At 43.0% G+C, this 25365-nt stretch overlaps 4 protein-coding genes across 4 annotated transcripts in view; 2 read left to right on the top strand and 2 right to left on the bottom strand.

Annotated features, from left to right (window-relative positions):
- The window catches only part of LOC130692066 (atlastin-like), a 44106-nt gene that overhangs the window by 2815 nt on the left and 15926 nt on the right, over positions 1 to 25365 (top strand). The gene's annotated exons all lie outside the window — the stretch shown is intronic.
- Positions 166 to 8720, bottom strand: LOC130692085 (bromodomain-containing protein 4-like). The gene is made up of 14 exons (XM_057515165.2): positions 8549 to 8720; positions 8010 to 8064; positions 7720 to 7944; positions 7311 to 7644; positions 5779 to 7247; positions 5526 to 5721; positions 5282 to 5452; positions 5093 to 5212; positions 4734 to 4886; positions 2113 to 2177; positions 897 to 2035; positions 597 to 835; positions 403 to 521; positions 166 to 331 (listed from the first exon to the last, which is right to left on the bottom strand). Exons 1-14 carry the CDS (start codon positions 8611 to 8613, stop codon positions 266 to 268), a joined length of 4416 nt encoding a protein of 1471 aa, XP_057371148.1. The 5' UTR covers positions 8614 to 8720; the 3' UTR covers positions 166 to 265.
- On the top strand, positions 10276 to 13205 carry LOC130692065 (protein zwilch homolog). Its single transcript, XM_057515137.2, has 11 exons — positions 10276 to 10554; positions 10619 to 10860; positions 10931 to 11165; positions 11225 to 11380; positions 11502 to 11700; positions 11805 to 11897; positions 11961 to 12037; positions 12099 to 12243; positions 12306 to 12573; positions 12733 to 12848; positions 12981 to 13205. Exons 1-11 carry the CDS (start codon positions 10438 to 10440, stop codon positions 13055 to 13057), a joined length of 1725 nt encoding a protein of 574 aa, XP_057371120.1. The 5' UTR covers positions 10276 to 10437; the 3' UTR covers positions 13058 to 13205.
- Positions 19752 to 21014, bottom strand: LOC130692076 (zinc finger protein 358-like). The gene is made up of 2 exons (XM_057515153.2): positions 20248 to 21014; positions 19752 to 20172 (listed from the first exon to the last, which is right to left on the bottom strand). The coding sequence occupies exons 1-2, from the start codon at positions 20969 to 20971 to the stop codon at positions 19838 to 19840; spliced, it is 1059 nt and encodes a 352-aa protein (XP_057371136.1). The 5' UTR covers positions 20972 to 21014; the 3' UTR covers positions 19752 to 19837.

Here is a 25365-nt window from a genome sequence, read left to right as displayed (position 1 = left end):
CAGTTGTCTTTCAACATTCGATTCCACTGAAAGAGAAAAGACACGGCGGAGATGAAGAAGAAAACGAAAATAAGAAAAGATGTCGCATCAATTATTGAGAGGGAAAAAAATAGGACACAAAAAGGGAGGACAAAAAAAAAAAAAAAAAAAAAAGAACAAGATACGTAACGCAACAAGTTTGTAATGGTTGAATGGCCAGTACACGTAACAAAAGGTTCAGAAGATAAACTCGTCGATCCGTCTATAGCAGAAGACTCGTCCAGATTTAGAGCAATTCCTCGAACGCTGCCATTAAATCGCTCTGGCGATTCATGTCAATTTGGCCAGCCAACTGTAAATAGAAACAAAAAAAGATGTTCAACTATCCGCACTGTTTACGCAATAGAGAAATTGAGGACTTACCGCTTCTCGCTTCCTACGCTCTTGCTCTCTCAGTCTCTGCCTCTCACGTTCTTTATCAGCATTTGTCGAAGCGCCACCCATTGGCGGGGCTGAAGAAGCAGGGCTTGGCGCTGATTGTCCTAAACAAGAGAAAGAGGCCGTTAGAGCGGTGAAAGTTTGGTCCAAGATGCGAAAAAGATTAATAATCAACATACCTTTAGGAGACGGCGAAGGAAGAGGAACTCCTCCACCTACGGCCGCTGCTGGCGAAGGGGCCGATGGGGGTGTAGGGGCGGGTGAAGTACGATGTTGCTGTTGGGCTGACACGTGTGAGTGGTGTGTTTTGTTGACGACCGGCTGCGGTGGCGGGGCGGCATTCTGCTGAATTGGACTCAATCCCGTCTTTGTTGGGGGTGACGGACGTGCTTCGTCTTGCAAACCAATGGCCACTCGTCTAAATCGTTTTAAAGGTTAGTCATATTAGATATTAAAACAAAAACACGGGTTATACAGACCTAGCTTTCTCCAAAGTTTCTTCTTCTTCTCGTTCGCGTCTACGATCGGCTTCTGCTCGCATTCTTTCCCGTTCGGCCTGTTCCTTCTGCTGGCGACGCATCTCTTGCTGTTCAATCAGAGCTTTCTGTCGAGCTTCCTTCTCTTTAGCTTGGCGTTTGAACATTTGGAACGAATCGCCAATGTTCGACGACTTTGATGACCCTGGCGGCCCACCTTGTTGAGACGGGCCGGCCAAAGACGACCACGAGCTAGCATTGCGCACTTGGGCCATGGCCGCTGAGCTGGACTTGGGTTTGCCGCCAGAGACTGGCATCGTCACTGACGGACTCGACACATTCGAGGCAAGGGCCATCGATTTGACATCGCCGAGCGATTGCGAATGGTGAATCGCTTGTTGCTGTGGCTGCGCCATCGAGTTGAAAAGATTGTCGCTCGGCATTTGCATCATGTCCTTTTGGTGTTGGTCAAAATCGTTCATCGGGAGATCCATGCGGGACTGGAAATCATACTGCCCACCCGTCTGATTCAGCGGTTCCGATTTGACGTGTACCATATTGTTGTGAGCCGAAGAGCCGGGTACTCCAGCGTAGCCAGCGCCCTGTTGCTGATTGATCTCCGACTGTCCGTTAACGAATAAATTAGGCTGTTGGTGGTGATGGTGTTGTTGTTGTTGCATATCAGCCATAGATGGCAACGACGTGCCAGACGGTGGACTAAAGAGGCTGTTTGAACCTGGAGGCAGGTTGGATCCGGCATTTGCTAGAGGTCGAACTTGTTGCTGCTGCTGCTGATGTGGCAGCGACTGTTGCTGCTGCTGAGTTGGCTGCTGTTGCTGCTGCGGTGTCATCACTGGCGGTAGTGGTGGCTTGAGCGTTGCCTGGCCAACATGTGAGTTCGACTTTTGAGCTGACGACTCCATGAGTGAGGGCAAATTGTTATTAGCAGTAGGAGCAGCAGCAGAATTATTGGTATGGCCAGCAGTCATATTCACGGGACGATTGCCGTGTTGGTGGTGAGCCTGGTGATGAATGTTACCGGTCGATGGATGCGACCGCTGACTATCGCTACCACCCTGATTGTGAGCACCTTCGTTTGTTGGCCAGCTTCGGCGAGGCGTCACGCTCATTACGTCCACCACCTTTTTAGAAGAAAAAAAAAAGAAGAAAACGAATTAGTTAAACGAGCCAAATAATTCAAAATCACACAACGTGTTACCTCGCCTTCGGACTCCTTCCGCTTGGCCTTGCGCTGCTGCTGTTGCTGCTGCTGTGCATTTGTTTCTGAAAAAAGGCGGGGTAGGATTGATATCATCGTCACATTTTATTACATCCACATTAAAAAAAAAACTCTTCTTCCTCTCCCACAACCCGCGAAAAATTCTGACAGCTCTAAAAAAAAAAAGGTAGCCACAATTTTAAAACTACGTGGGGCTGGCGGTAAAGGAATATAATAAAATCTATAATCTACGGATCAGTATCAGCGCGACCGAGTGCAGAATGTGATTCCATCAAAAAAAATAAATAAATAAATAACCCAACAGGAAAAAAGAGCACAATTTTGAGAAGATGATGATGAAGGGCAAAGAAGAAAGTAAAAAGAAAGAAAAAGATCAATCAGAGACATGAAAGTGTGACCTTTTCGTGTGTGTGTGTGAATGTGTCGAAAGAGCTTTAAGGGTCGGCATGGATGAATCATGTGTTTGTTTCACTTCGTTTATTGCAAAAAAATCTTGTCGATGACCTTACACAGTGTACGGTATACATTGTACGATGTACGGTAAACCATGAAACAGAGGAAAGAAGAGAGGAAAAAAAGGTGGGTATAGAATTCTTAAAAACCAAAATAAGTTTTTAAAAAATGTAAAAATTTGTTTAATCCGAGTAACAAAAGTGTGTGAAGAGGGAAGATGTGAACGAGACGATGACAACATTTTACAGATGAGAAACTATTCATTGTTACAAATATGAGCGAATGAACCACAGAATCTTTGAAGCCAAAACAGGCGGTTCTCTTGGGTTAACGGGAGGAATTTTTCGAGATAGAATTTGCTCTCAATCACGCGACGACCACGATTTAAATATTTTTGCGGCAAATTTTTAATTGTTTAAGTACGAAATGGGGGAGTAGGCCGTCACGCATGAACGTTGGCAACTTTCTACGTCGACGCTAGCGGATCAGATTAGAAATTTCGGGGGGAAAAAACGAACGAGCAATTATCAAATCCGGACAGAGGGCAGGGGATTTTTTCTTAAAGAGTTAACCCCCCATTTAAAAAAAAAAAACGAAAAATAATCTTCACTATACGTTAATTATTCTTTAATTGTTCATCTTTTCTCCAAGATGGAGGAGAGGTCAGGAGAGGAATTATGTACAAGTGCAAACGTCGTTGCTAACCTCCATGCAAAAAAACAGGGACAGAGCTGCTAATATCTCCGTCCGTGTCTTATTTTTCACCGTTCAAGAGAATATTACAATCCTCAAATAATAAACAAAAAACGACGGAATTAAATACTCATTTCTGTGGCAGTTTATCGTTTCAAAAAGAGAGAAAAAAAGAGCTCCCCGAACGCTTTCTCTTCTTCAAATTTGAGCACTCGAATCTCAAGATTTTTTTTTTCCCCGGTAATCTGAGACCCAATCCGAATAGAAAGAAAAGGGAAGTTCGGGGAGCGTGTGAGTGCTACGTGGCAGCCAGAAGAGAATGCCACAAGAGCAAATAGTTTAAGTAAGGTCATTGATGAACGTCGTTATCTGAAAAGAGAGGAATCGTTGAGTGCTGAAAGCGTCTTGGAGGCTCTTGTTTGCGCTTTTTTAAACCAAAAGAATCGAGACCCGAATTTTTAAAAAGAAAAAAGAAAAATATTCGGAAGAAGGGGAATAGGCCTGATGATCCTCAAGTTCTTCATGAAGACGCACGCCAGCAAGAATCACACACACGTGTAGTTGGTTTCCTCTGAAATTCAAGGAGAGTGATTCCGACAATTCACGACACAAGCTTTTCAGGTACCAGACTTTTCAGTGGATTATCAACACGGCAAAGACAAAAATCCACTGGTCCAAAAAAAAAAAAACGAGTTGCGGAATGGATAATAAAGAATCCGTGTTAACGAAGAGATCTCCGCGATAACAACAAACAAAACAAAACAAAAAAAAAAAAAGAGGGGGAAACACGTGTTTCACCTCGCGCAACAACGGAGGGGTAAATAACAGAATGTTTTAAATGTCTATGCGTGATAATGACACAAGGTGAATGAATGGTCATGAAGAATGAGATAGGAATACCGAAAAATCAAAACCTTTCAGCGTGTGGCCAGTCGAAAGAGAACCCAAAAAGAAAGGAAGAATAACAAAGAAGAAGAGGAAAAGAATTAAAGCTCGAAATCGAGCCTCCAAAAGACACATTCTGCACTCGCGGCTTTCTTCTTTTTCACACACAGTTTTTATACAATTGCCCCTCACTCATTAAAATTTAGACTGGCTTAAACTTGGTTTCATCGATGTTGAACAAAAATGAAGAGCTCTGTAAACTTGTGGCAGTTGGTTTTTTTTTTTTAAACGCGCGGTCGCTTCTGTGATACTGTGCGCAAGCCAGAACGAGAAAATGTCACACTTTCCCTTGCTATTGACGCATGCTTACGTTCCACAACTGACTACCATGAATATGGAATTTAAAGAAATGGCGGCTATTGCTTGGTTGGAGGAAACTACCACAGTAGAAATGTGAAGAAAAAAAAAAAAATAAATAAAAAAGGAAAAAGAGAGGTATGTGGGAGGGCTGAGAGGAAGGGGATGAGAACGTTCGGTCTTTCAGTTTAAGACGGAGAAGTGGGGCTAACCTGCTTCCGAATCCGATGAATCGGAAGAACTGGAACTGGAACTCGAGCTGCTACTGTCGGAATCGGAGCTGCTCGAAGACGAAGACAAACGAGAAGCAGCCCCAGCTCCTGCAGCTCCACTACTAGCACCATCGACGGCTCCTTTAGCCTCTTCTATAACAGTACATGTGCACAAAATTGAAATAAAAAAAAGGGAAACGTTAGTTTCTATGTTAAAACTAAAACGCAAGTCATTTACGACTAAAAATGAATTTAGCCGCAACATTTTGTCTTTCGGTAGGCTGGTGAACCTTAATCAACACAAAAGGCAGCATTTGATCGCTCTAAATGTCTAAATGAATAAAAAGGAAAGTTTTAACCTTTGCGATGGACCTTCTTGGCTGATCCCAGTTTTCCAGTCACGTCTTGCAATCTCTCATTTAGCTCCCGTTCTTTCTCTCGCATGGCTTCGTCTTTCGTCTTGCCAGCTTGCTTTTTGTCTGCCAGAATGCCCATCGATTACATTAAGGATCGAAACGAATTCTTAGCCTTTAATGAAGATAACATACAGTATGGTTTTCGAGGCTTCTTGCGCAAACACGAAGCAACGTATGATTCAAGCTCTCTGAGTGTTGAGGGTTTGAGTGTTTCAAAGTCGATTTCAATCTCGTCAGGGTTCGAGTCCCTTAACGAGGGTTCTCTAGATTGGATGATGTGAACGACGCGACCAAGCTTGTCCCCTAGAATCGAGCAAATATGATTACACACACGTCACACCCATTATTCAAATATTTAAAAAAAAAAAAAACATACCTGGAAGCTTGTTGATATCCAAGCTGAGCTGTCGCTTCTCGTCATATGACATTGGCTTGGCATTGTCTTCGTCTTCCGAGTCGAATGCACCTGTAGGTGGTGGAACAGGTTTTTTCTTACCAGGCGGTGCCGAAGCAGCCGACTTGGACGTTGAAGACCTCGGTTTCTTGGGTTGACTACCGGCATTAGCACTCACCTGTAAACGAACGTGAAAATGAATTAATGATGACAAAGCCATGAATGTTGAAATTACCTTGGACGGTTTCATTTGTTTCCCTGTTGATACCAACTTTGAGTCGACAATACCAGGCATACCTGGCATGGGCATGGGTGGCAGGGATTTCATGTCATTCATCGGCGCCATGGGAACCTGTGATGCCATGGAAGTCGGCGGTCCGGACATTGGTGTTGCCATGGTGTTGCTTTCAGCCATAGAGGCTGTCGGCGGTCCCGCTTTGTCCTTGACATCTCGTTTGAGATCCTTCTTGGTCTTTTCCCTCTTTCTTCGTCGTCTGGCACTGTCCTCCATTAATGATCGCAACTGTTCTTGCATGATTCGGAGCTGCTCTTGGAATTGCATAAGCTTGCGATCTCTTTCATCGTGTGCGCTGTCATCGCTGTCGGATCCGTCTGAGTCAGACTCCGAGCCCGATTCTAAATCAGATCCTGATGACTTGTCATCACCTCCAATGGACTCTCCTTCCACATCAGGTCCATCATCGGGAATCTTGGCGTAGCGCATCTCGAAAACATCTTGGAGCTTTCTAGCCATAGCTACAACGTCGTGGTCTGGCGGGTTGTATTTATAACAATTGGTGAAAATCATTCGGACATCACTGGCGAATTCGGCCGCTGATCGGTATTCCCTTCCGTCCATTTTGGCCTTGACCGTTCCTAAATCCATTGGTTTCTTGATAATGTCATGATAATCGTGAAGCCCAAGCAATCCAGCATCAACTGGTTTGTAGAAAGGCCATGCATAGCCAGAATGTTTCTTTGAAAATAGTTCTTTCAGAATCTCGTTGCAGGCTTTTGTTGATTCACGCAGTTTGTCTCGCGGCTTCGAGCTGTGTTGCGGCAACGTGTCGGGCAAGTCTTTGACCACTTTCTTGATTTGTCGTCCAGACTCGCGCCGCGAAGAGATCTTGGCAACTTTGCCAGCGCTATGCAACACCATACCACCGGGTGAATCGTAGGGCGTATTAGACGTGGGAGTTGTCGTATCTGCCTTTCGCTTCACACCTTTCTTTACTTTGCTTGGATTATGATTGCCCAGCACACCAGCTCCATGTAATGAGGAATCGTGCATGCTCAACTGTCCGCTGTCAACCAAACCTGGGGCTGATGGTCCCTGATTGGAAGGGAACACTCCAGCGCCCAAAGGCGCGCTGGGATGCGCAGACGGCGGATGGACTGGGTTAACCGGACCTCGGACGGGCATCGCCGGAGTCGGATTTGGAGTAGGTAAGGGGGTCTGTACAGGTGGTAGCGTTGGGGCGGGTAAACTGCGCATAGGAGGTGGATGTGATGGCATTGATGGGACAGTGGACGTTGTTGAGCTGCTGCTACTATTGTTGCTCAATGTCGTCGCGATTGGAGGCAAAGGCATTTCAGGACCAGGAAAGTACGACCCTCCGACTGATGGGGCCGAGGAAGGAACTGGTAAAGATGGGGGCCCAATCAATGAAGGCCCACCAGCCATGGTATTGTTCATAGTTATACCTAGTTGAATAATGCAACATTCACATCACTACTTTAAGTAGAGTACAAAAGCAGAATCCTTACCTGCAGCTATCTGGTTTACTCCTGGCAAAATGATTTTGGTGGAGCCAGGTGGTCTTCCTCTAATAGGTGCCTTTTTTAATTTACTACTTTTGCCTGGTGTTGATTCAATTTCAATCTCATCCTTGGGCATCTGAGCTACCTTGGTCAGGAAAAGCTTTTCCAGGGTTTGAGCCATCAAAACCACATCTTCCCCAGGCTTATTATACACATAACAGTTGGTGAACATTGTGTTAAAATCTTGAATGCACTCTTTGGCACTCCAGTAATAGTTATTTTCCAGTCGTTTTTTCACTGTCCCCAAGTCCATTGGGTATTTTATGATTTTGAAATAGTCCTAAGAAGTAGTTCATTTTAAGCCTAGTGAGCACGAGCAAGCAAAGAAAAAAGGAAAACAGGTTTGTTGACTTACAGGTAAGCCAAGTTTCTTGGCATCAACAGGTTGGTGAAAGGGCCAAGCAAACGAGTGTTTCCACACAGCTTTCATGACAAACTTCTGGATGTACTGGAGCTGATTGGTGCATCTTCCAGGACGATTAGGTGGAGGGACAACAGGAGGCTGTACAATCCCATTTATGGGTTCAAGGATTGGTTCCTCTCTTGGAGGTGGCTCAGGCCTTGAAGTAGGTGTAGACATCTAAAAAATAGAGTATTTTATTACTTTGTTGCAGAGTAAAAATGGACAAATATGAAAAATCTTACCATTTTGTCATTTTCCTTAGTCGATTCCCCTTCACTCCGATAGGACATGGCAAATCTGGAAAAGGTAATAGTTCCAGGGTTAAGAAAATTTACACAACTTAATCACTATCACTCATTTCACATTATTCACATGAACACAGCCTGCCAGAGAAACTAAATTCCATCAACATTGACAGTTGAGGAGGCTTGGGGAAGTTTTTGAACCTGAAGCTTGGGTCACTAATCACATACACAGTCACATACACACAGTAGGAGGATGATGAAACACTAGATTTCTTTAAGATTAAAATAATGCTCTTTCACACCAAGAAGAAACTAACGACTTTTTCCTAATAATCACAACTGCAATAGCACTCTTAATGAAGAATACCAAATCGTATGGGTAAACTAGCCCCCAAACAACGGTTGGCTTGGACGACGCATACTACGCGAAAGCTTGGGGTCTCTTGTGTGCTGGGGCGGGATAGTATAACGAAATCCACCATCAAGTGAAATTCACGTTTATTGCTACTCGTAAGATACAAAAATTATAATTGTACCCATCAGAGGATTCTGAAGAAGGCCGATCGTAAGGCGGGTGGGTCGGATGGCCCTCCTGCTCCATGATACGGCCGGATAAATAATGAAACCAATTCGGGTTTTTTAACACCAAAGCAATGGCGACGACACAACCGTCATGGCGGTAATGGCCGCCTTATTCCCAAAGAAAAGAAATAGTTCGTTCTTTTGCCGCCAGTCGTGTCCAAGCTGAGAGGTACAGTGAACGGTGTTGCCAAATAAAGACCAGGAAATGTGTCACATTCCAATTTGTATTTCGTTCTTTATTTAGAAATCCCACCTTATTCCATTCAATAAATAAACACGTACTAACATTAAGCTATTATTTTTAATTTTTAATTGATAACTTATATTTATGAGTTCTAAGTTTGAAATTAAACAGCTAATACAAAAGAAAACGAAAATAACAGATGTAAGTGTTACCAAGAGAACAAATCACAAATACATAAACAGTCAACAGTTCTGGTGTACACAAATCATTGTTATAGATAATCACGAAAAAATTACTGCAACAAATTGCGTTTAGTCGTATCGACTGTGACCTGTTCAACTCGAGAGAAAGGACGATTCTGGGGGCTTCCACTGCCAATTTCAACGTCGGCTCTCCTTCCTGTATATTACGAGCCCTGAAGCTAGTTTTGGGTTCTTTTTGTTGGGCTTTCAAAGCGACATCTCTTAACCGATGCAATCAGTGCGATTCCATAGTTTTATACTTTATGTGGAATGCCCAAAATCAAAACACGTCGAATGTCTTTTGAACGACACAAACTTATCTTATGATGATGCATGTTTTAAAAGAATGTAAGTGATTAATTAAAATATATTTACATTTAAGGTGACATCTAGGAATAAAAGAAGGCACTCCATGGAATTAAATAATGGTCCAGTACTTCAGTTGTCTTCGCTCCGCTGGATCAAAGCCGTACATGGCCGAAATACCGATTATGGGGGGACCTATACATAGCACAATGTCGGATAGAACGAACCACTAACTGATAGGTGCTGGGTACTGTTGTTGTGTAATGTCTTAAACGATGAGGTTGCATTACGAGTGGCAGGCGATAAAAAGCCAAATGAAAACTGTTCTGCTACGTAAAGGTAACATACTGTCGATTGAGACTGACAGTTGTACATCTTTGGCCAGGCACCTAAGTTCGCAAATCACCAAATTAATTTTTAGTCAATAAGTGGAATGAATTCACCAATGGGGAATAGCTCTAGACATTCAATGCTTTTAAGAGTTTCAAATTTCAACCTAGAAGATATTCTAGGCGTCCACGCTACGTAAACAGCAAACCCCGGGTCCATTCTAAGACTGAACAGAAGATGAAAAAAAAAATCTGCATCTTAATTTCTGCTGATAACATCTTCCTTTATCTTTGGGTCTATTTGTTAACTGTTTTTTCTTCTTCAGCCTTTTTTTTTTCTGTATTTTACAGGATAGACTGGCTTAGTTTAAATGGCAACACTGAAGTTTAAGATATTTTTTGAAAATTTAACTGGGTTGTACAACTTCGTTCCTTCAAAAAGATAGTCTAACGTAATTACCAATTTGTTTTCATGATAACATCATTAATTGCACTTTGAGAATTGTACGAGATTTTTACACTGATTAAATGGCAAAATCTTTCAGTTTTTCAGCCAGTTCGACCAAGTTGCAGAACCCGATGTACAAAATACATACTACCAATCTGTCTTTGTAGTTCTAAGATTACCCGCCAGAAATTACTCGTTGACAAACGAAACTTCAAATGTGTTATTGTTTCGTGCGTTATGCAAGTGCTTGGAAATATTCGTCGTATTTCAAATTCAAAATTGTCTCTGTATTACATTTTAATCATATATCGCGAAAAACGCTAATTGTCGTAAAATGAAATTACCTGCTCCTGTATTCCAATCTACGATACTGCAACAACTTCCTATTCATAGTGATTTCCTTTCAGTAATAAGAAAGAAGGAATGCCTTTTTGTTTACAAGACAAAAGAAGTATAATCGTAAGGTTTTCTCTCATTAGGAACGCTAAGCATAACGATATTTCTATTAAAAATAGGTCTCTACACAAAAAGATGTTGCCTCACTAAACAGTCCTAAAGTAGAACCAGAAACACAAACCAAACCTCTACAGTTGCAACAAGAAGTTGATATGGTGGGAACCCCTTTGGAATGTCCATTTGATTTGGATATGTTGAAAATACAAGACGAAGATTTCTACTCGAAAGAATCAATGGAATCCTCCCATCATTCAGAGCTGAAAACTTGTATTTACAAACCATTTTCATCTTTTGAAGCCCGGTATTTAAGAGCTTGATGTTAACAGTTCTTGTTTTTCCCTATGTTTTTACCTACCCTTTTTTTTCCATAGAGGGATACTATCTAATTTCATTTTAGATCTCTCTCTCCAATCTGCTTTGCCAGTCTTCTGCTTGGCGGATGCTGAAGATGGGGAAAGAACATCAGTCTTGGGCATTGAGAGGGGAAGGAATAATGAGCTCATTCGTTACAAGATAACAGTAGCTGGTCCCATCACAGCAACCAATCCTACCATCCAGTTGGATCATTTGAAATCTGAAATGGCCTTCTTCACAAATGTTGGAGAGGTGAAGAAATTTCTTATCTGAAACGAATTAATATCAACATCATTTATCGCTTATGACAGTTTTCAACGCGAGCGATTGCTACGTACGAAGCCTATCGAGGAGTTGATGTCAATGCCGATACAGATACGAATGAGGCATTTGTCAGACTGGAGTGTTCTTGGAAGAATCCTACAAAAGTTCTTGAACTCCCCCACATAGCTTCGCAAGCTAAAGTCGTAAGATGAAGGAATAGATTTTAAAATTCCTAGCATTATATATTATCAACAAATAATGTTTTACCAGTTTGATTGGTACATGTTCTAGCTCACGTAATGAATTGTTTCCACCTCAATTCAGATCATCCGCCCATTACCTGGCGAAACCTGCAGCGGAGCCTATGAGATCTGGCGGCAATTGAACACCCTTCAGCACTTGATCAAGGGATTGGAGTCGCTCGAGATCGTTTGGTTTGTCAAAGCATCACAGAAAACATTAAGAGAAGAAATAGATAAATTAATTGCAGCATTTTGCAAAGACGATACCTACCAATTGAAAGGTAATTGCTTGAGTCTCGGTGCCTTGGGACGACCAATGAATCCCTGTGAATACGTTCAGTCCGATGTTTTTGTAGTTCAAACTAAAAGCAATATTATTTCATAGAAAAAATTGAATTCGAGGAACTTTACGACGAACAGCTGATTTACAAGCGGACACCGATGGATTTCATAGATCACTTGTGGGAATTACTATCACGTAAGATCAAAAACTTAGGTCTATCAGTTGTTTTTGTTGATTGTTCTTGAAACCTCATTGTAGAGAACTGCAGCAGTTTCAACGACTTGTGCCAAAGTTTGCAGTACACATTACAGCGCGCGAAAACGGATCATCCAATGGTATTGTTTTGTAATTACTAAAAAATATCGTTTATCATCATATTAACTTGAATTTTACCAGGTATTTTTCGACAATCCTACGAAATTTGGGAAAATGTTGCGTCAGAACGATGCACCTCCTCAGTTGAACGGTATGGAACCTGTTTCTCTCCTCATCGAAATGGGCATCGAGAAGTTGAAACGCGATTACCTCTACATCTTTAGTGGTAAGCTGGCCTTGATTAAAAACGCTGTTATCAACAAAAAATTTATCGACAATTGCATACAGGCAATAATCTGGTAGCCGAGCGCGTCATCTCCATGTTTTTACCACAAGATGGCACCTCTTTCATCGATCAACTGAACTGCCTAATCTCAATCCAATCGGCTGTTGAGGTTGTTGCTTTGTGCCACAGGGTACTCCAGCTACCTCACTTGGCTCTTCGCGATGTCGTCACTCCTCTACTGGAACACTTTCGCGATCCTGATAACCTCGGACGAGAATTCTCTTTTCAGCTGGGCGTTTGTCTGCTAAAAGGCTTTTTCCAGCGTCAAGAGTAAGAATAATAACAAGATTTATTTAAAGAAGAAGAAGAAAAAACGAGATAAGATCACGACAGTATATGCTTGTCTTAGAAACAAGCGGCTTTAAAAAAAAAAGGGTTTACCATTCAGCTTTGAATTTGGTTGTAAATCCAATTGTTTTGTTTGTGCAGGAGCGGCTCATCGGTGGAGAAATGGCGGGTGGAATTCGCTTCAACGGCTGATTGCCATCCGGTCAAATTGGCTTGTCAACTGACGGCCAGCAACCTTCTCGACGCTTCATCGGCAGGTACATAGGATCATGATCTAGATGATAAATAGAGACGGTGAAACAAGTCTTATTGCCATCATCTCAGCCATGAATTTCTTTGCTTTATTTTGGTGGTTTGGTTACTTATATCTGCGCCCATGTTTGAAATAGGTGACGAGGAGACTGTTGGCGAGCGGCGTTTCAATGTCGAGCGCTATCTCTCCAAAAGTGATACGTTGCTCGGCTGATGAGTGGAAGAAACGGAATGAAGAAATGATCGCCGTCCGAATTGAACCTCTTTTCTTAACCTCCCCTTGTATTCAACCCCTGTTTACCTTTTTGTTATTTTTCATGCGTTACTAAAAGCGTATAGTGAAGAAGAAAAATACAACACCGAGTGGGAAAAAGTAAAGAAGAAAAAAACTAATCATTTGTCCCTGTCATTTCTGTGAATGAATTGATAATGCATGGATGATGTTTTTGCACATTCAGTAGCGGGACGCACCGACCCCAAAATGTGGGCGCGGATGTGTGTAATCCCATCATGGAGGATAGTGCCGGCTCTTGTGTCCACGTTCAAGCTACTGGAAGTGACTCGTCTACTGACACAAAAAAAGGGGGGAAAAAAAATAGCTTCGACTAGTTTATTTGAGCTACTGCTTGTTACAATAACATATTAGCATTGTTGTCGTATTTTTTTCTGACCTTTTCGTGTATTGCCGTTGTCAATAGTGACGATGCCATTGATGAGGGGAAAAGGGTTTAGATACAATAGAAGCTCTGTATATATCGGTGTTCTTTTATGATTATTATTGATACGGGCTGATAGAGGTATATGGTGCCAGGTCGATGGAGTATGATGATGAAGCACAGCCGTTCTCTTTTTCGTCCCTTTTTTTTATTATTATTATTCTTCCTTTGCCTTTTGCATTTCGATTTTCTAAATGTTCCCCTTTTTTTTATGGTTTTATGATGGAGCGAGAGGCCAAACAAGGTCCCTTCCTTATTCGAGTTGCTACCGAGGTTCTATTTGGCTCGAAAAATAGGTGTGCCAAGTCGTTTGTCGTACAACCACCAGCAGCACCTCCTGCAAACCCCTTTGAAGGCTCGTACCTTTGACGATATTGGCCCAACCGGGGCCATATACCTGGAGTACTCGGCAGCAGCAAGGCATGTGTACTCGATAAGTTTATGACCTGAGCAGAAGAAGCCGCGTGCCGTTTAATGAGAAAAAGCAAATGATCCACATCGAATCTTCTTCTCTCATCCGGAAGAAAGGGGCTCACAAAAAGCGGGGCTATATAGTGCTACCGTTATCTGCCAAGGCCCAATACAAAGTGTATGTACAAAGCCACAAACAACAATCAGCCCAACATTCCGAAATACCTCCGAGTTAATGAAATATGGCGTGCATCTATGGCACTGTGATGAAGTAGAATAGGCTGTAAAGCAAAATCAAAGCACATCGGCACAGTTTGCACTTGCGTGGAGGACAAGTGCTGGCCAATGGAAGACCATCTCCTGGGATGGATGTTCTTTTGTTTCCCTACAACTCGCAGGTCAATTGATCAGTCTAGACAAATCAGAAATAGATCCTCCATCTAATCCTATTGTTAGAGAAAGAGAGAGACAGTACTTCTTATTTGTAGGTACATCACGATAGCCTGTGCAATTGCTTCTTACCTGTTACGAGCTGAAAACGTTCATCAACGAGACGATCGGAATACAACGTGACGATGCATTTCCCTCCGTTTTTGCACGTAGCTTTTCTTGTTTAAAAAAAATACATGCCTCTACGTGTCTAGACACCTATTGTCTGAAGTAATCCCCAATGTTTACACCACCCAATTCTTTATATCCTCGCTTTATAATGCAGTGATCACCTTACATATCCCAAATGACTTTTAGATCCATCGGGGGGAAGTACAGGCCCATCGACAAACAATACGTCCAGCACAAAATGGACAATATAAAGCTTCTGATCGACTTGAATAAAAGGCCCATCGAAGTCGGTGGGGAAATGATGAAAGTAAAAAAGGTCAGGTCGAACGTCGCGAGCGGTTTGACTCTTTTGTGCTTAATGAGTTAGAAGGCTGTCTGAGACGGTTCAAATCCGGTGGCAGACAGTTGACCTTTAGCTGGTTAACAAAAAATCAATAATAAACAATAAAAAGAATTAAAACGGCGCCAGGATACATACAAAAGGGACACAACATCTTCGTGGTTTATAATACGCATTGGGTGGAGCTGCCGGCCGCGCCGTTTGCAGTCGACTCTGTGATTCTCCAGTATAAATAACATTTTGATATTCATAAACGCTGTTTCTTTCTATTTCACTTTTTTTGGATGTTTGCCTTTAGTACTTTCGGCCGTTGATTTAGATTCCATAGAAAACTGAAATAGACAGCGGCGATGAGAAATGAAGAACCTGCTGATGATACTCAACAGATGGTCGTTTTTTATTTTTGACTCGGTAGAGCCGGCACCATTTCTTATGAAAAAAACTATCCCCATTGCCTCTTTCTTTTCATGTTGATTCTTGGCCATCATTTCTTCGTTTTCGATTCACACTCTAAACAGTGTATTTATACATAGACACGGAGACGCAACTAGGTACATCAACAAGCTGAAAAAAAGCAAACAATTCAGAAAAATAGACCATAAATACATCGATAAAGAAAGGCTTCTGTAATCTTTGTTGTCCACTACAAGTGGCCCCCCTCTTTTTATATACCATTCCGAATCACACAAAACAAGCAGCTCAGTTCAACTGAATCTACTGGCACTGCATAAACAAGTCACTTTTGCCTATGGTGTAGGACTAACTCGGCAGAGTCAACATGTTCTCGCAGCTGAACGTGGGTTCGAATCTAAACAAACACAACAAATGTAATCCGCTTACGAAGTTGAACATAAATCGCCGACTCAAACCATCTACACAAACATTGTTGTACAAGGGAGCCGACTAAAATATTATTCTGAAGGACAGGTGTACGAACGTAAGTCTATAAATTTAAGTATTAAAATTTAGTATCAAAGGGAACGAACTCGAGCGAAAAAAAACATTATCTCAAATGGCATTTGACTTTAAAACAAGTTGAGCTATTTTGGATACGCCAAGAATTTCACCTGAACATCAAAATCCGAGGGCGTATATGGGTGCGAGTAAAAAAAAGACAGGTAGGGATAACAAAACGTTTTGAAACAAAAGCAATCCATTCGGCCTCTCTCTCTTTCTTTGTTTGGTCTCATTTGCTCCGACATTCGGACCCAGCCCCTTCTATTTTCTCGGAATTGGACAAGATGGCCGTTGCTGTCCAGGCCAACGAGTATTCAAACGAAAACATTCCACTGTCACACGAAACTTGCAAAAGTCAGAATTGATGAAATGCTGAGACACGATCGTTTTTCATCGCTCAATTCTGTTTGTAATATTCGTTTTTAATGCATGCCGAGGGCAAGGTGGGACAAGTGCATCGTCTAATGAACAAACTTTCGCATTGGGCCTTTCGCTCGTAATTCCCATTTTTTGTCATCGCAAGTTGACAAGCGTGGAGAAAAACGAAATAGTCTCACACAATGCCGCCCTTCTCTTCAATCCACCACCGTTTTTATACCTGCTGCATTTCTACAAAATAATATTTTTTCTACTGGTGTCATCTTCTCCCTTTTTTTCGGACCGACCGAAACGAAAGGGGATGCAACACCTCCCAGACGTTTCAGTCTATTCACGAGACTGATAATAGACTGATGCGCTGCTGCTATTCAAATAAAAAAACTATTTATACGTAAAATAGAAGAGGCAACATGAAGTGACCGTTTATGAGGGTCGGACAAGATCAAATGAAAATTTTCAAAAGTTTTTTTTCGAAACACCGGGAGTCATCGAACGCATTGCGCAGGGGAGGGCGCTGACTAGACAAGGCATATACACGATAGAGCGCCAATTCAAATAAGATGTCGCACGTATATATAATTTTGAAAGAATATTGCGCCCACCTTCGTTCTTTTCATGTGATGTTGTTTGAATTGGCGTCGCTAGTTGTGCGGTCTCTGGCCATTTATTTTTCCTACTAGCCGGCGTTTTTAATTGGATATCACCCGTGTGGCTCTTCCTCTCGCTTGAATACATAATTAGCCATCCTCTCTCTCCTTTTGAGATAGAACGAGGCAGCAGCCAAGATGTTTGGGTGCGCGCTACATGGGCACAGCGCCTAAATCTGCGCTGTTGGACAGCGCCGCATTGTATTGGCCGGCAACGGAATGAGAGAGATGGAACATTTTGGATAAGAAAAAAAAAGTGAGGCTTATAAAAAGACAAGTTGAGGAAAAAAGATAAGTGTCGCCTCTTTGCACCGGCCACATGATGAAAATGCGGCGTATCGAATGCGATGAAATAGACGGCCCGCTTTTACACGCTGCATCACGCATTATATGGGCGAAAAGATAAACTCGTATTCAGATTTTTTCGGTGCTTTGCAGATAAGGACAGCACAACAGCAACAGTTTTTATTTTTTTCTTCTTTTTTAAATTAAAAGAGTGCCGACTAAATGAGCCGATGCTGGGGGGCCGGATCATCTTGTCTTTTGACTCGCATCTTTTCATTTTTTTTAGTTTCTTATCTTCAAATCTCTTCAGCTCATCAGTGTGGCCGAAATGTTAAGTCCATGTGAAGCGTATGTATAATATATACAAAAACGCACGACGACCCATCTTTTTCTTTAGCATTTTCGATGCTTCTGTCGCCCTGAAATTCGGGATTGCACGTACGTCGTGTTGGGCATGGAGACTCTTCTGTTTATACTTGCGTTGTTTTACTTATTCCCCGTCCATGTAATAAATAGGAGAGGGAGAAAAGTCTTGTTCTCTCGCGGTTTTCCATCGTTTCATCAAAGGCGTGAAGAGAAATGCGAGGGGAAGATGTTTGGCGACAGCACCAAAACAAAGAAGAACCAATTGCTTTCTCCCATCGACCACGTTGGATCAGGGGAAAAGAAAAGGCATGCAGACACTATATATAGTCGTTTAATTAGATGTCGTCTAGTCAGTCCGGATTTGCGCTTTTCTTGTTCAATAGCAAAGTCGATTCCTCCGGGGAGGCGGTCGAGGTAGATTTGCGATTGTTTTCATTCCCCAGTTGATTCGCTCTGTCTGGACGTGCCGCCTTCTACCTTTTCTTGTTTTACCTATATAAGCTAGTTCTTCTTCTAATATTATAGTTGTAGAAATTGAGCTTTACATCGACATGCCTGCGCTTGCAACACGCCTATGCAAAAGCTAAAATGGCCAGAGTCAATCGAATGAGCCATCTTGTGTACATATCCTTGGGCCTATATATCTAAGTATTTAGTTGTTGTAGAGATGGAATAGAAGAATACAACAGTGAGGCCGAAATGTTCAGAATCTATTTGGCCAGTTGGCTTCTCCATTTTTTTACCTTCAAATAGTTTTATAAAGGTAGATGCTTGTTTGCTGGACACTAGACTTTAACATTGGCAGGTTGAATGAAAATGTACACTGCAAAAGAAAAGAATTAGGGAAAAAAAGGTAAAGCCATGAAAAAGAAGAGGAGGAAGAATTGTCCCTCAGGTACGCCCTCTCGCTCACAGCGGGAGGCTCTCGTCCTGTCAGATTGAAAAGACATTTATCCTTCTCGCTTTCTTCCATCTTCTCTTATTTGCCTCCCCCCACCGTCTTTTTATTCTTTTGCATTTTCTTATTTTTTGCAAAAAAAGGGAGGCCTCAGAAGAGGCTCTTCAAGGGTGTCGCACCTTTTAATTAGACCTGGCTACCATTGCCTTATATGGCAGGGGCACCACTAACAAACGTCCATAGGACAAACAAGGAGTATCACTTTGGCATGGACGATGAGCGATGGCGAGATGTACAACCAACGAAGGGGGACCCTTCTATTGATACCGGAATCTATTCTACGACGGGCTCGATATATATTTTCATTTTTGACTCTCTTCTTTTCACTTTGTCCCGTCTTTTTATATAATGGAGAGCCTCTTGTCTGGCATGGGTTGCTCCTGTTGGCTGTACGTTCAATTGCCATTCAAGGCTCGAGTGGCAGAGATTGTCAGCCTCTTTGATTTTTCTGCATTTGAGGGGCTAGTTCACCTGCCTCCTTTTAAAAGCAAATGCAAACAGCACTTTCAAAATATAGATGTACATTCCAACACTAGACTTTAGCTATAGACACACGAAATGGCAACTATGTAATCGTTACGTCATTGCAAATGCACTAGGCGTACACCGATCCATTTGATTCACGTATAGGCCTACATGTTTCAATTAGAACCGACGTCACCAGCATTTGTAATCCAACTTCATCCGTGACATCTACCTGCTGAATGCTTATACTTTAAACATGAACAACTCACGTAAGCTGGTTCTTTTCATTTAAAATAAAACCTACAACATACAAACTAAAAAGCCTACAGACACATTTAGGTCACACTTTGCTTAATACTCTGTACGATATCGATGCGTATGTGTACAAAAGTCAGAGTGGGTGTGAGATCACCTGCTGTTTTGTCGGTGCATTGTGCCATTGTGATCTTTACGATCCACTTCCACGTCCGTAAGTGTCTGTCCAAGCTTGACGGCCGATGTCGTGTCATCGGGGGCCGTAATGGCCTTCGTCTTCCGCCTACATAAAACGTCCAACATTTTTACCTCGGCCCTTTTTCAATCTCGCTTATGTGTGTCATCAACGTCTTTTTTGTAGACCCATCCGTTCACAGAGCAGCGGGTGGTTCACTTTGTTATTTGCCAATTGTCGTCGCAGAGTTTCTTCATGCCCCAACCGGTTTACGTAGACTCTACAGTCCATAAATGAAACGTAAGTCGATTCGATTTGGTTTGTTATTTGATGCATTTCCTTGAGCAAAAATCATTTTGAAACATCCATACAATCTCAATGTACACGATAATTTATAAACAAATATGTTTGTTGAGGTATAATATTAACATCGTCAAATGAGTCAACGAGGAAGGAGTGAAGACACAAATAATAAAACGATCACTGGAAGCAAAAGGTCGAATGGCTACTGCCCGATGATGGAAGAGATCCGGCCGATGAAGGCTGTTGAAGTCCTCCGTAATGGTACGGATGATGTGGCGAATGATCCTGACTGCAACTGCTCGTGTTGAGGCCGTGCTGCGCGGCCGAATGGGCCGGCCGTTGGTGGATGCGGCTGTGCTTTTTCAGGTGATCCCGACGGCCGAAACGTTTGGAGCAGACGGCGCAAGAGAAAGGCCTCAATCCGGTGTGGATCCTCTTGTGTCGGGTCAATTCTTCGTTGCGAGTGAACGTCTTTCCGCAGGATTCTTCGTCGCATTTGAATGGTCTTTCACCTTTTTTTCAAAAAAGAAATGAAACGTTAATATCAATCGAAATGAGGTTTATGAATAAGAGCTATGAATTATTACCTGTGTGACTGCGAACGTGTCCTTTGAGTTGTCCGTTGTTGCTGAAGGCGACTTGGCAGTGCGGGCATCGGAACCGCTTGGGCCGCTGCTTCTTGCCCGACGGATTGTGATGAGAAGAGGACACCATGTTGGCACCGACAGCCGACGGATAGTGGTGTTGAATCAAAGGCTTGAATCCGGCCAATTGGTACAGCTCTCCGATCTCATTGGGGCCCATACCCAAGGCGGCCAAACGGCTCGGATGTAATGCTTCGGGAGAGGCTTCCAACGATGCCAGGAATCGCTCCATGGACGGAGCAGCTTCCGGCTGCAAGCCGTGCCCGAGTAAATGATGATGTGGCTGTTGTCCGTGCAAATGATGGAACGAATCGGTCGGAATCCATCCGGGGAGGGCCGAAAGGTAAGGCGACGATGGCAAATGATGTTGGCCCAATGACATCATGTGGGCCGAATAGGCCTGCTGGAGAGCCGAGTGAGCCGATGGCGATGAGAAATCCATCCGATGGAAGCTGGACGTGGCTTCCGATTCATCGCATGACGAAGATCCGGATGAAGACGATGCACCGGAAGGTAAAGGCGATGACTCCGGAGAGCTGACAACCAAGAGCCGGTCGTGTTGTTCCTCCTTCAAGAGGACGGGCGGCGTTTTGTTGCGGGCCCCGCAATCGGAATCCCACGGCCGGAAGATCTTCTCACTTTGTGTGTTGCACGGGATGCACGTCATCTTCGAAAAATGTCCGAAATGTTCAAGAACAAACTGGAGAAATAGAAGGGGAGCACTGAAGGAAGTTGAGGACTGGACTCGATGGCCAGTTGACAGCCAATGTTGATCCGACTGGATGAGATGACCGTCTTTATATAGGTGAGGCCTATGATAGTCCATCGAGGCCATCCACATGAAGAAAAAGAAAAAGGGCAGTACTGGAGGGCTGAGTAGGAGGGGTGAACCCGAAAAAATGGGAGGAGGCACAGAAAAAAAGGGCTCGATGGCCATATTCTATAGGGAAAGTTGGAGAGGTAGAAAGAAGGGGCTTCTCGTTATGCGCCTCTCGTTGTGGGCCCGAGTGGTGAGAACTGAGAGGCGCTGACGGGCCTCCAACCAGAGCCCGGCCGAATTTTCAAAAGGGGCTTACGCACGAATGCTCAGTCGAACTTGCCCACTGGGCTCATCTCGTCCAACCGGGCCTTCTATCTTCTTCCTCCCGGCACATTTAGCGCTCCAGCCTGAAACATAAAACCTTCCGTTTGGGGTTGGCCCTTTCTTTTTTTCAGCCCCTCCCTCCCCATCATCCAACGTGCGGAATAGATGGGAACGAGGGTATCCTTCCCTATAATAGAACAGAAGGGGCCTTCCTATCTATTCGGGTTTGATAATTGTGATGCTTTTCGTGATTGAATGCGTTTGCTGATGACGAGTTACAGCGGGTTGGGGTTGAAATCGAGGGTTCCCGCAACCTGCAATAATTGAATTAGGTTTTCATGTGAATTGCGAATGCCAATCCATCAATGTCTCTGTTCATCGATCGACGCAAGGGATGGAAATGTTTCATTTATAGTAGTCCAAGCATATCAGTTCTCAAAATTTAATTAGTCTGACATTTTTAAAAGTGAACTCAATCCAGTTGTTGCCGGTGTGCACTGGCAGCTGGGAATTGGCATCCAAAAGTAGACTGACATTCCAAGAAATTGAATAACATGTGGGCCGCTATTTTCGGATAAGATGTTGACTGGGAATTGGCAGCTAAATGCGCACATTCTTGTTACCAAGTGTCGATCTGTTTTGTGCTCATCGCCATTACATAACGTGCATTTAGCCTTTTTATAAATACAAGGCATCCATCTGGCTCTCATTTAAATAATAAATATGTGACACATCAGCTGTTGGGGAACATACGTTCGTCTGAATCGCTGAGGCGGAATCTCTGGGTCGCCTGTGTTATAATATAAGAATTGGAAAGTTTGATGGACGAGGGACTTACACCTCGTGCCGCTCTCGTTATCTATTTGTTTTCATGTAGGAAAAGGTGACCGCGTCTTATGGAATTGCGGTCCCCCAATGCTCGTGTCTATAAACGAACAAAAGGATTTTTTGGTCAATGTGCTCTCCTTATTTTTCAGGACGTAAGAATGTCTGTAGCTTTTCCCCTTTGTTCATCGACAAAGACCAAAAGAATTTGTTTAGCTTCCAACACTTTCCGATAGACTCAAGAGAAATGTCAGGGACACGTGGAATGATGAAATGCAATTGAAAAAAATCGCAGATGATGGAATTGAAAATAATCAATAAAATGTAAGCCAAGGTCTTTTGTTGAGTGCCATCTCTCAATTTATGTAAGCCACTGTGAACAACGTCCATATGGCGGAGTGCGCCTGGGCGGGGACCGAAACGTCAAGATACGACGCCCAAAAGAAACTCCCCTCGCAATATATTATACACACCTCCCTTGTACTGTCCTCTTCGTTTTGAAAAAAATACGTGAACGAATAGGCGAGTGACTGTTGATGCTCCTCTTTCTATTTTCATCAATGGATTTACACAACCGACAATGGATGCAGAAATCGAAGAGGGGGGGAGTTTCAACTGTAGACATTTCTTATTTCTATAAATGACGTTATTTCGTTTATGTCCCGTGCAATCTGTATATACAGGGCCGTTTCTTTTCGTTCACCAGCATCACGTTCGTATAAGAACAGAGAAGGTAAAGAATCAGCGAGGCGCGTGTTTGCATGTTCGATATTTGCTGGTGTTATTGATCATCAGCACAATACACATTTCCTATTGATATAATAATACATTAGGGAGCTGTTGCCTCTATAAGGCGATGGAAGAGCTTTCCCTCCTTCAGTTTCCATGCGGATGCGTTTAACCTCCGCAAGTCTCCCCCTTTTTTTTGATCCCATCACGGCGTCCAATAAGAATCGTTTGATTGTAGAGGGGTGGATGGGTAGCCACGATGATGATGGCCCCCATCGAACGGCCGCAAACAACATGGTGATGCTCTTTTGTCTGTCGTGATGCGCTTGTGGTGGCAGAAACCACTCGAACGCTCCTTGTGTTATGGAAATGCACATCGACAGTCCCCCACTTTGATTCTATTAGAGGACAAACAACAACACAAAGGCATAGAGAGGGAGGCTTTTGTACCACCCCAAAGAGAAGTGAACAGACGGGAGAATTGCACAAACTCACGGTTGAGAAAGAACGTCATCCCCCCTCCCAAAAAAAGGAGGGAGAGCGGACCTATACGTCCTGCTTATCTTATGAAACTCAACACTTGTATTTTGTGTGTGTGATGCCACTATCATCGATGAACACAGCCAAACGTTTCTCAACATCTAAAGTCATCGCAACGTCACGCCATTTTGGCTCCCCTCTGCTTCATTTTTGTTTGTTCCTTTCACACTAACTTTGAACTTCTATGATGCGAGTAGATCTTCATTTCATCGCCAAGGATGGTTGTTAAAAGAATTTGAAAATCATCAGGTCAATGGTCAGCCTATTTGGAAGGGCTTATAAATCGGAAGTAATCCAGTATCTACATGTATAGAGTCAATTTGAAACACTTGAGGAAGAAAAAAGATAAGCGGATTAGCCGACCGCTGCAAAGCTACTGCTCTTTATGAACTCGTCCATACACATTGGTCTGATGCACAAGAAAAAAGGTCAATAAACACGCGGTTTGACGGGGCATCACACGAAAATTAATCGGCTTATCCTGTCTGCGACTTTGTCCATCGACTTCTACCGCCAATTTCAATTGGAAAAGAATATCTTGTTCGCTGTATTTATTAACCGCCGTTTTCCTATCGATACAAAAGTCACACGGGCGGAAGATGACGGTGCGGATGATGGCCCGACGAAACGATCTACGGATATCCGTAAAATCTTTATATGAAACAGCAGGTAGATCTTGACATTACAGAGGACGATAATGTGCGCCCCAAAAATAACTGAATGGAATCAATGAATGCAGTTATAATTAGCTTTTGTTATGCTCAAACAGCGGTGGGTGCTATACACGCTGAGGTGCGGCATGGTATAATAAAGCTGTAGGCCTATACGTGTCTACGTATGTTTTCTGCCGAATTCAATAGGTTTGGTGTACTCCACTTTTTCTTATGTATATCAAAGACGTTGGCCTTTGGCTGAATTAAGGGAAAAAAGGTGCCGCACCGGAAAGATTTGTTCGCGCTTACCATTCTTTTGCATTCAACACGACCATTGACCAAGGAAGCCGACATGCTGCACCTATAAGCGCCTTAAAAAAATGACGAATAGTGTATGGACCAAAGACCAAGACCTTCAATATATACACACAAGTCTAGACTATGGATACAAGTGGATTGCCCAACGCAAGTCAGCACGTCTCTATTTTCAATCTGTGCACTACAATGTCTACGTTAAAAGCCGAAAGCCAATGGTTTTTTGTGTGTATATGAAAAGAGATTCGTTTTAAACGTTGGCGCGGGGGGGATAGAAAGAGAGCGCGGGAATCGGGTGCCGGTTGAACAATCTGACCAAGTGAACTTTTGGGGATCATGCGCCTACAAAAGACGAGAACAAAACAGTTTGACAAAGGAAGGCAAAAAGCCAAAGAGGGAAAGTGCATCGTCGATGGAAATGAATCGAGAAAAGAAGAAGAAGAAATGCGGCGGGGCATATAGAACACAATAAACGGAGTACTAATATCGAAATGAGCAAAACGAAAAGAAAAGGTGGACAACAGTCGTCGGCGTTTTTTAGTGGCTACACACAGACGGACACAGTGTGTCCTTTTGTGTGTCACCTTCTTCCTTTTTTGCTCTCCTTACTTGGCCCGGATCATTGTGTATTTTCTACGAGTGTGTACCTCGATATCCGCCAATGGATCTCCCCAAATCTTGGCTTCTCTTTTCTAAGCTCTGCTTTAAAGATGGTCCCCCCTTAAAAAAAACCAATGCATGTATACGTTTATGCTCTTAGACTACATACGAAAAAGCCAAAAGCCGTCGGCTTCTCTTGTCTTCTTTTTGAAAAAAGGCCACAAGAGGCAGGAGAGATGAAGCGGAAGCCCCCCTGCTTTGCCCTATCCTCGGCCTATAAGCTTATAGAAAATGTACACACACACATATACGTCG

This window comes from Daphnia carinata, chromosome 1 (assembly GCF_022539665.2).
Source record: "Daphnia carinata strain CSIRO-1 chromosome 1, CSIRO_AGI_Dcar_HiC_V3, whole genome shotgun sequence".
In the NCBI taxonomy this organism is placed as follows: domain Eukaryota; kingdom Metazoa; phylum Arthropoda; class Branchiopoda; order Diplostraca; family Daphniidae; genus Daphnia; species Daphnia carinata.
The sequence above is the reverse complement of the archived record's forward strand: the minus strand, read 5'-3'. Positions and strand labels throughout refer to the sequence as shown.

What these genes read in the sequence shown, in the direction of transcription:
- LOC130692065 (XM_057515137.2), top strand. Translation starts at nt 10,438, where the DNA reads ATGAAATTACCTGCTCCTGTATTCCAATCTACGATACTGCAACAACTT. An exon ending in TCTTCACAAATGTTGGAGAG is followed by an intron (nt 11,166 to 11,224) that starts GTGAAGAAATTT and finishes CGCTTATGACAG; the next exon opens with TTTTCAACGCGAGCGATTGC. An exon ending in CGATACCTACCAATTGAAAG is followed by an intron (nt 11,701 to 11,804) that starts GTAATTGCTTGA and finishes ATTATTTCATAG; the next exon opens with AAAAAATTGAATTCGAGGAA.
- LOC130692085 (XM_057515165.2), bottom strand. Translation starts at nt 8,613, where the DNA reads ATGGAGCAGGAGGGCCATCCGACCCACCCGCCTTACGATCGGCCTTCT. An exon ending in CCAAGAAACTTGGCTTACCT is followed by an intron (nt 7,645 to 7,719) that starts GTAAGTCAACAA and finishes ACTACTTCTTAG; the next exon opens with GACTATTTCAAAATCATAAA. An exon ending in CAAGAAGGTCCATCGCAAAG is followed by an intron (nt 4,887 to 5,092) that starts GTTAAAACTTTC and finishes GTACTGTTATAG; the next exon opens with AAGAGGCTAAAGGAGCCGTC.
- LOC130692076 (XM_057515153.2), bottom strand. Translation starts at nt 20,971, where the DNA reads ATGACGTGCATCCCGTGCAACACACAAAGTGAGAAGATCTTCCGGCCG. An exon ending in ACACGTTCGCAGTCACACAG is followed by an intron (nt 20,173 to 20,247) that starts GTAATAATTCAT and finishes TTTGAAAAAAAG; the next exon opens with GTGAAAGACCATTCAAATGC.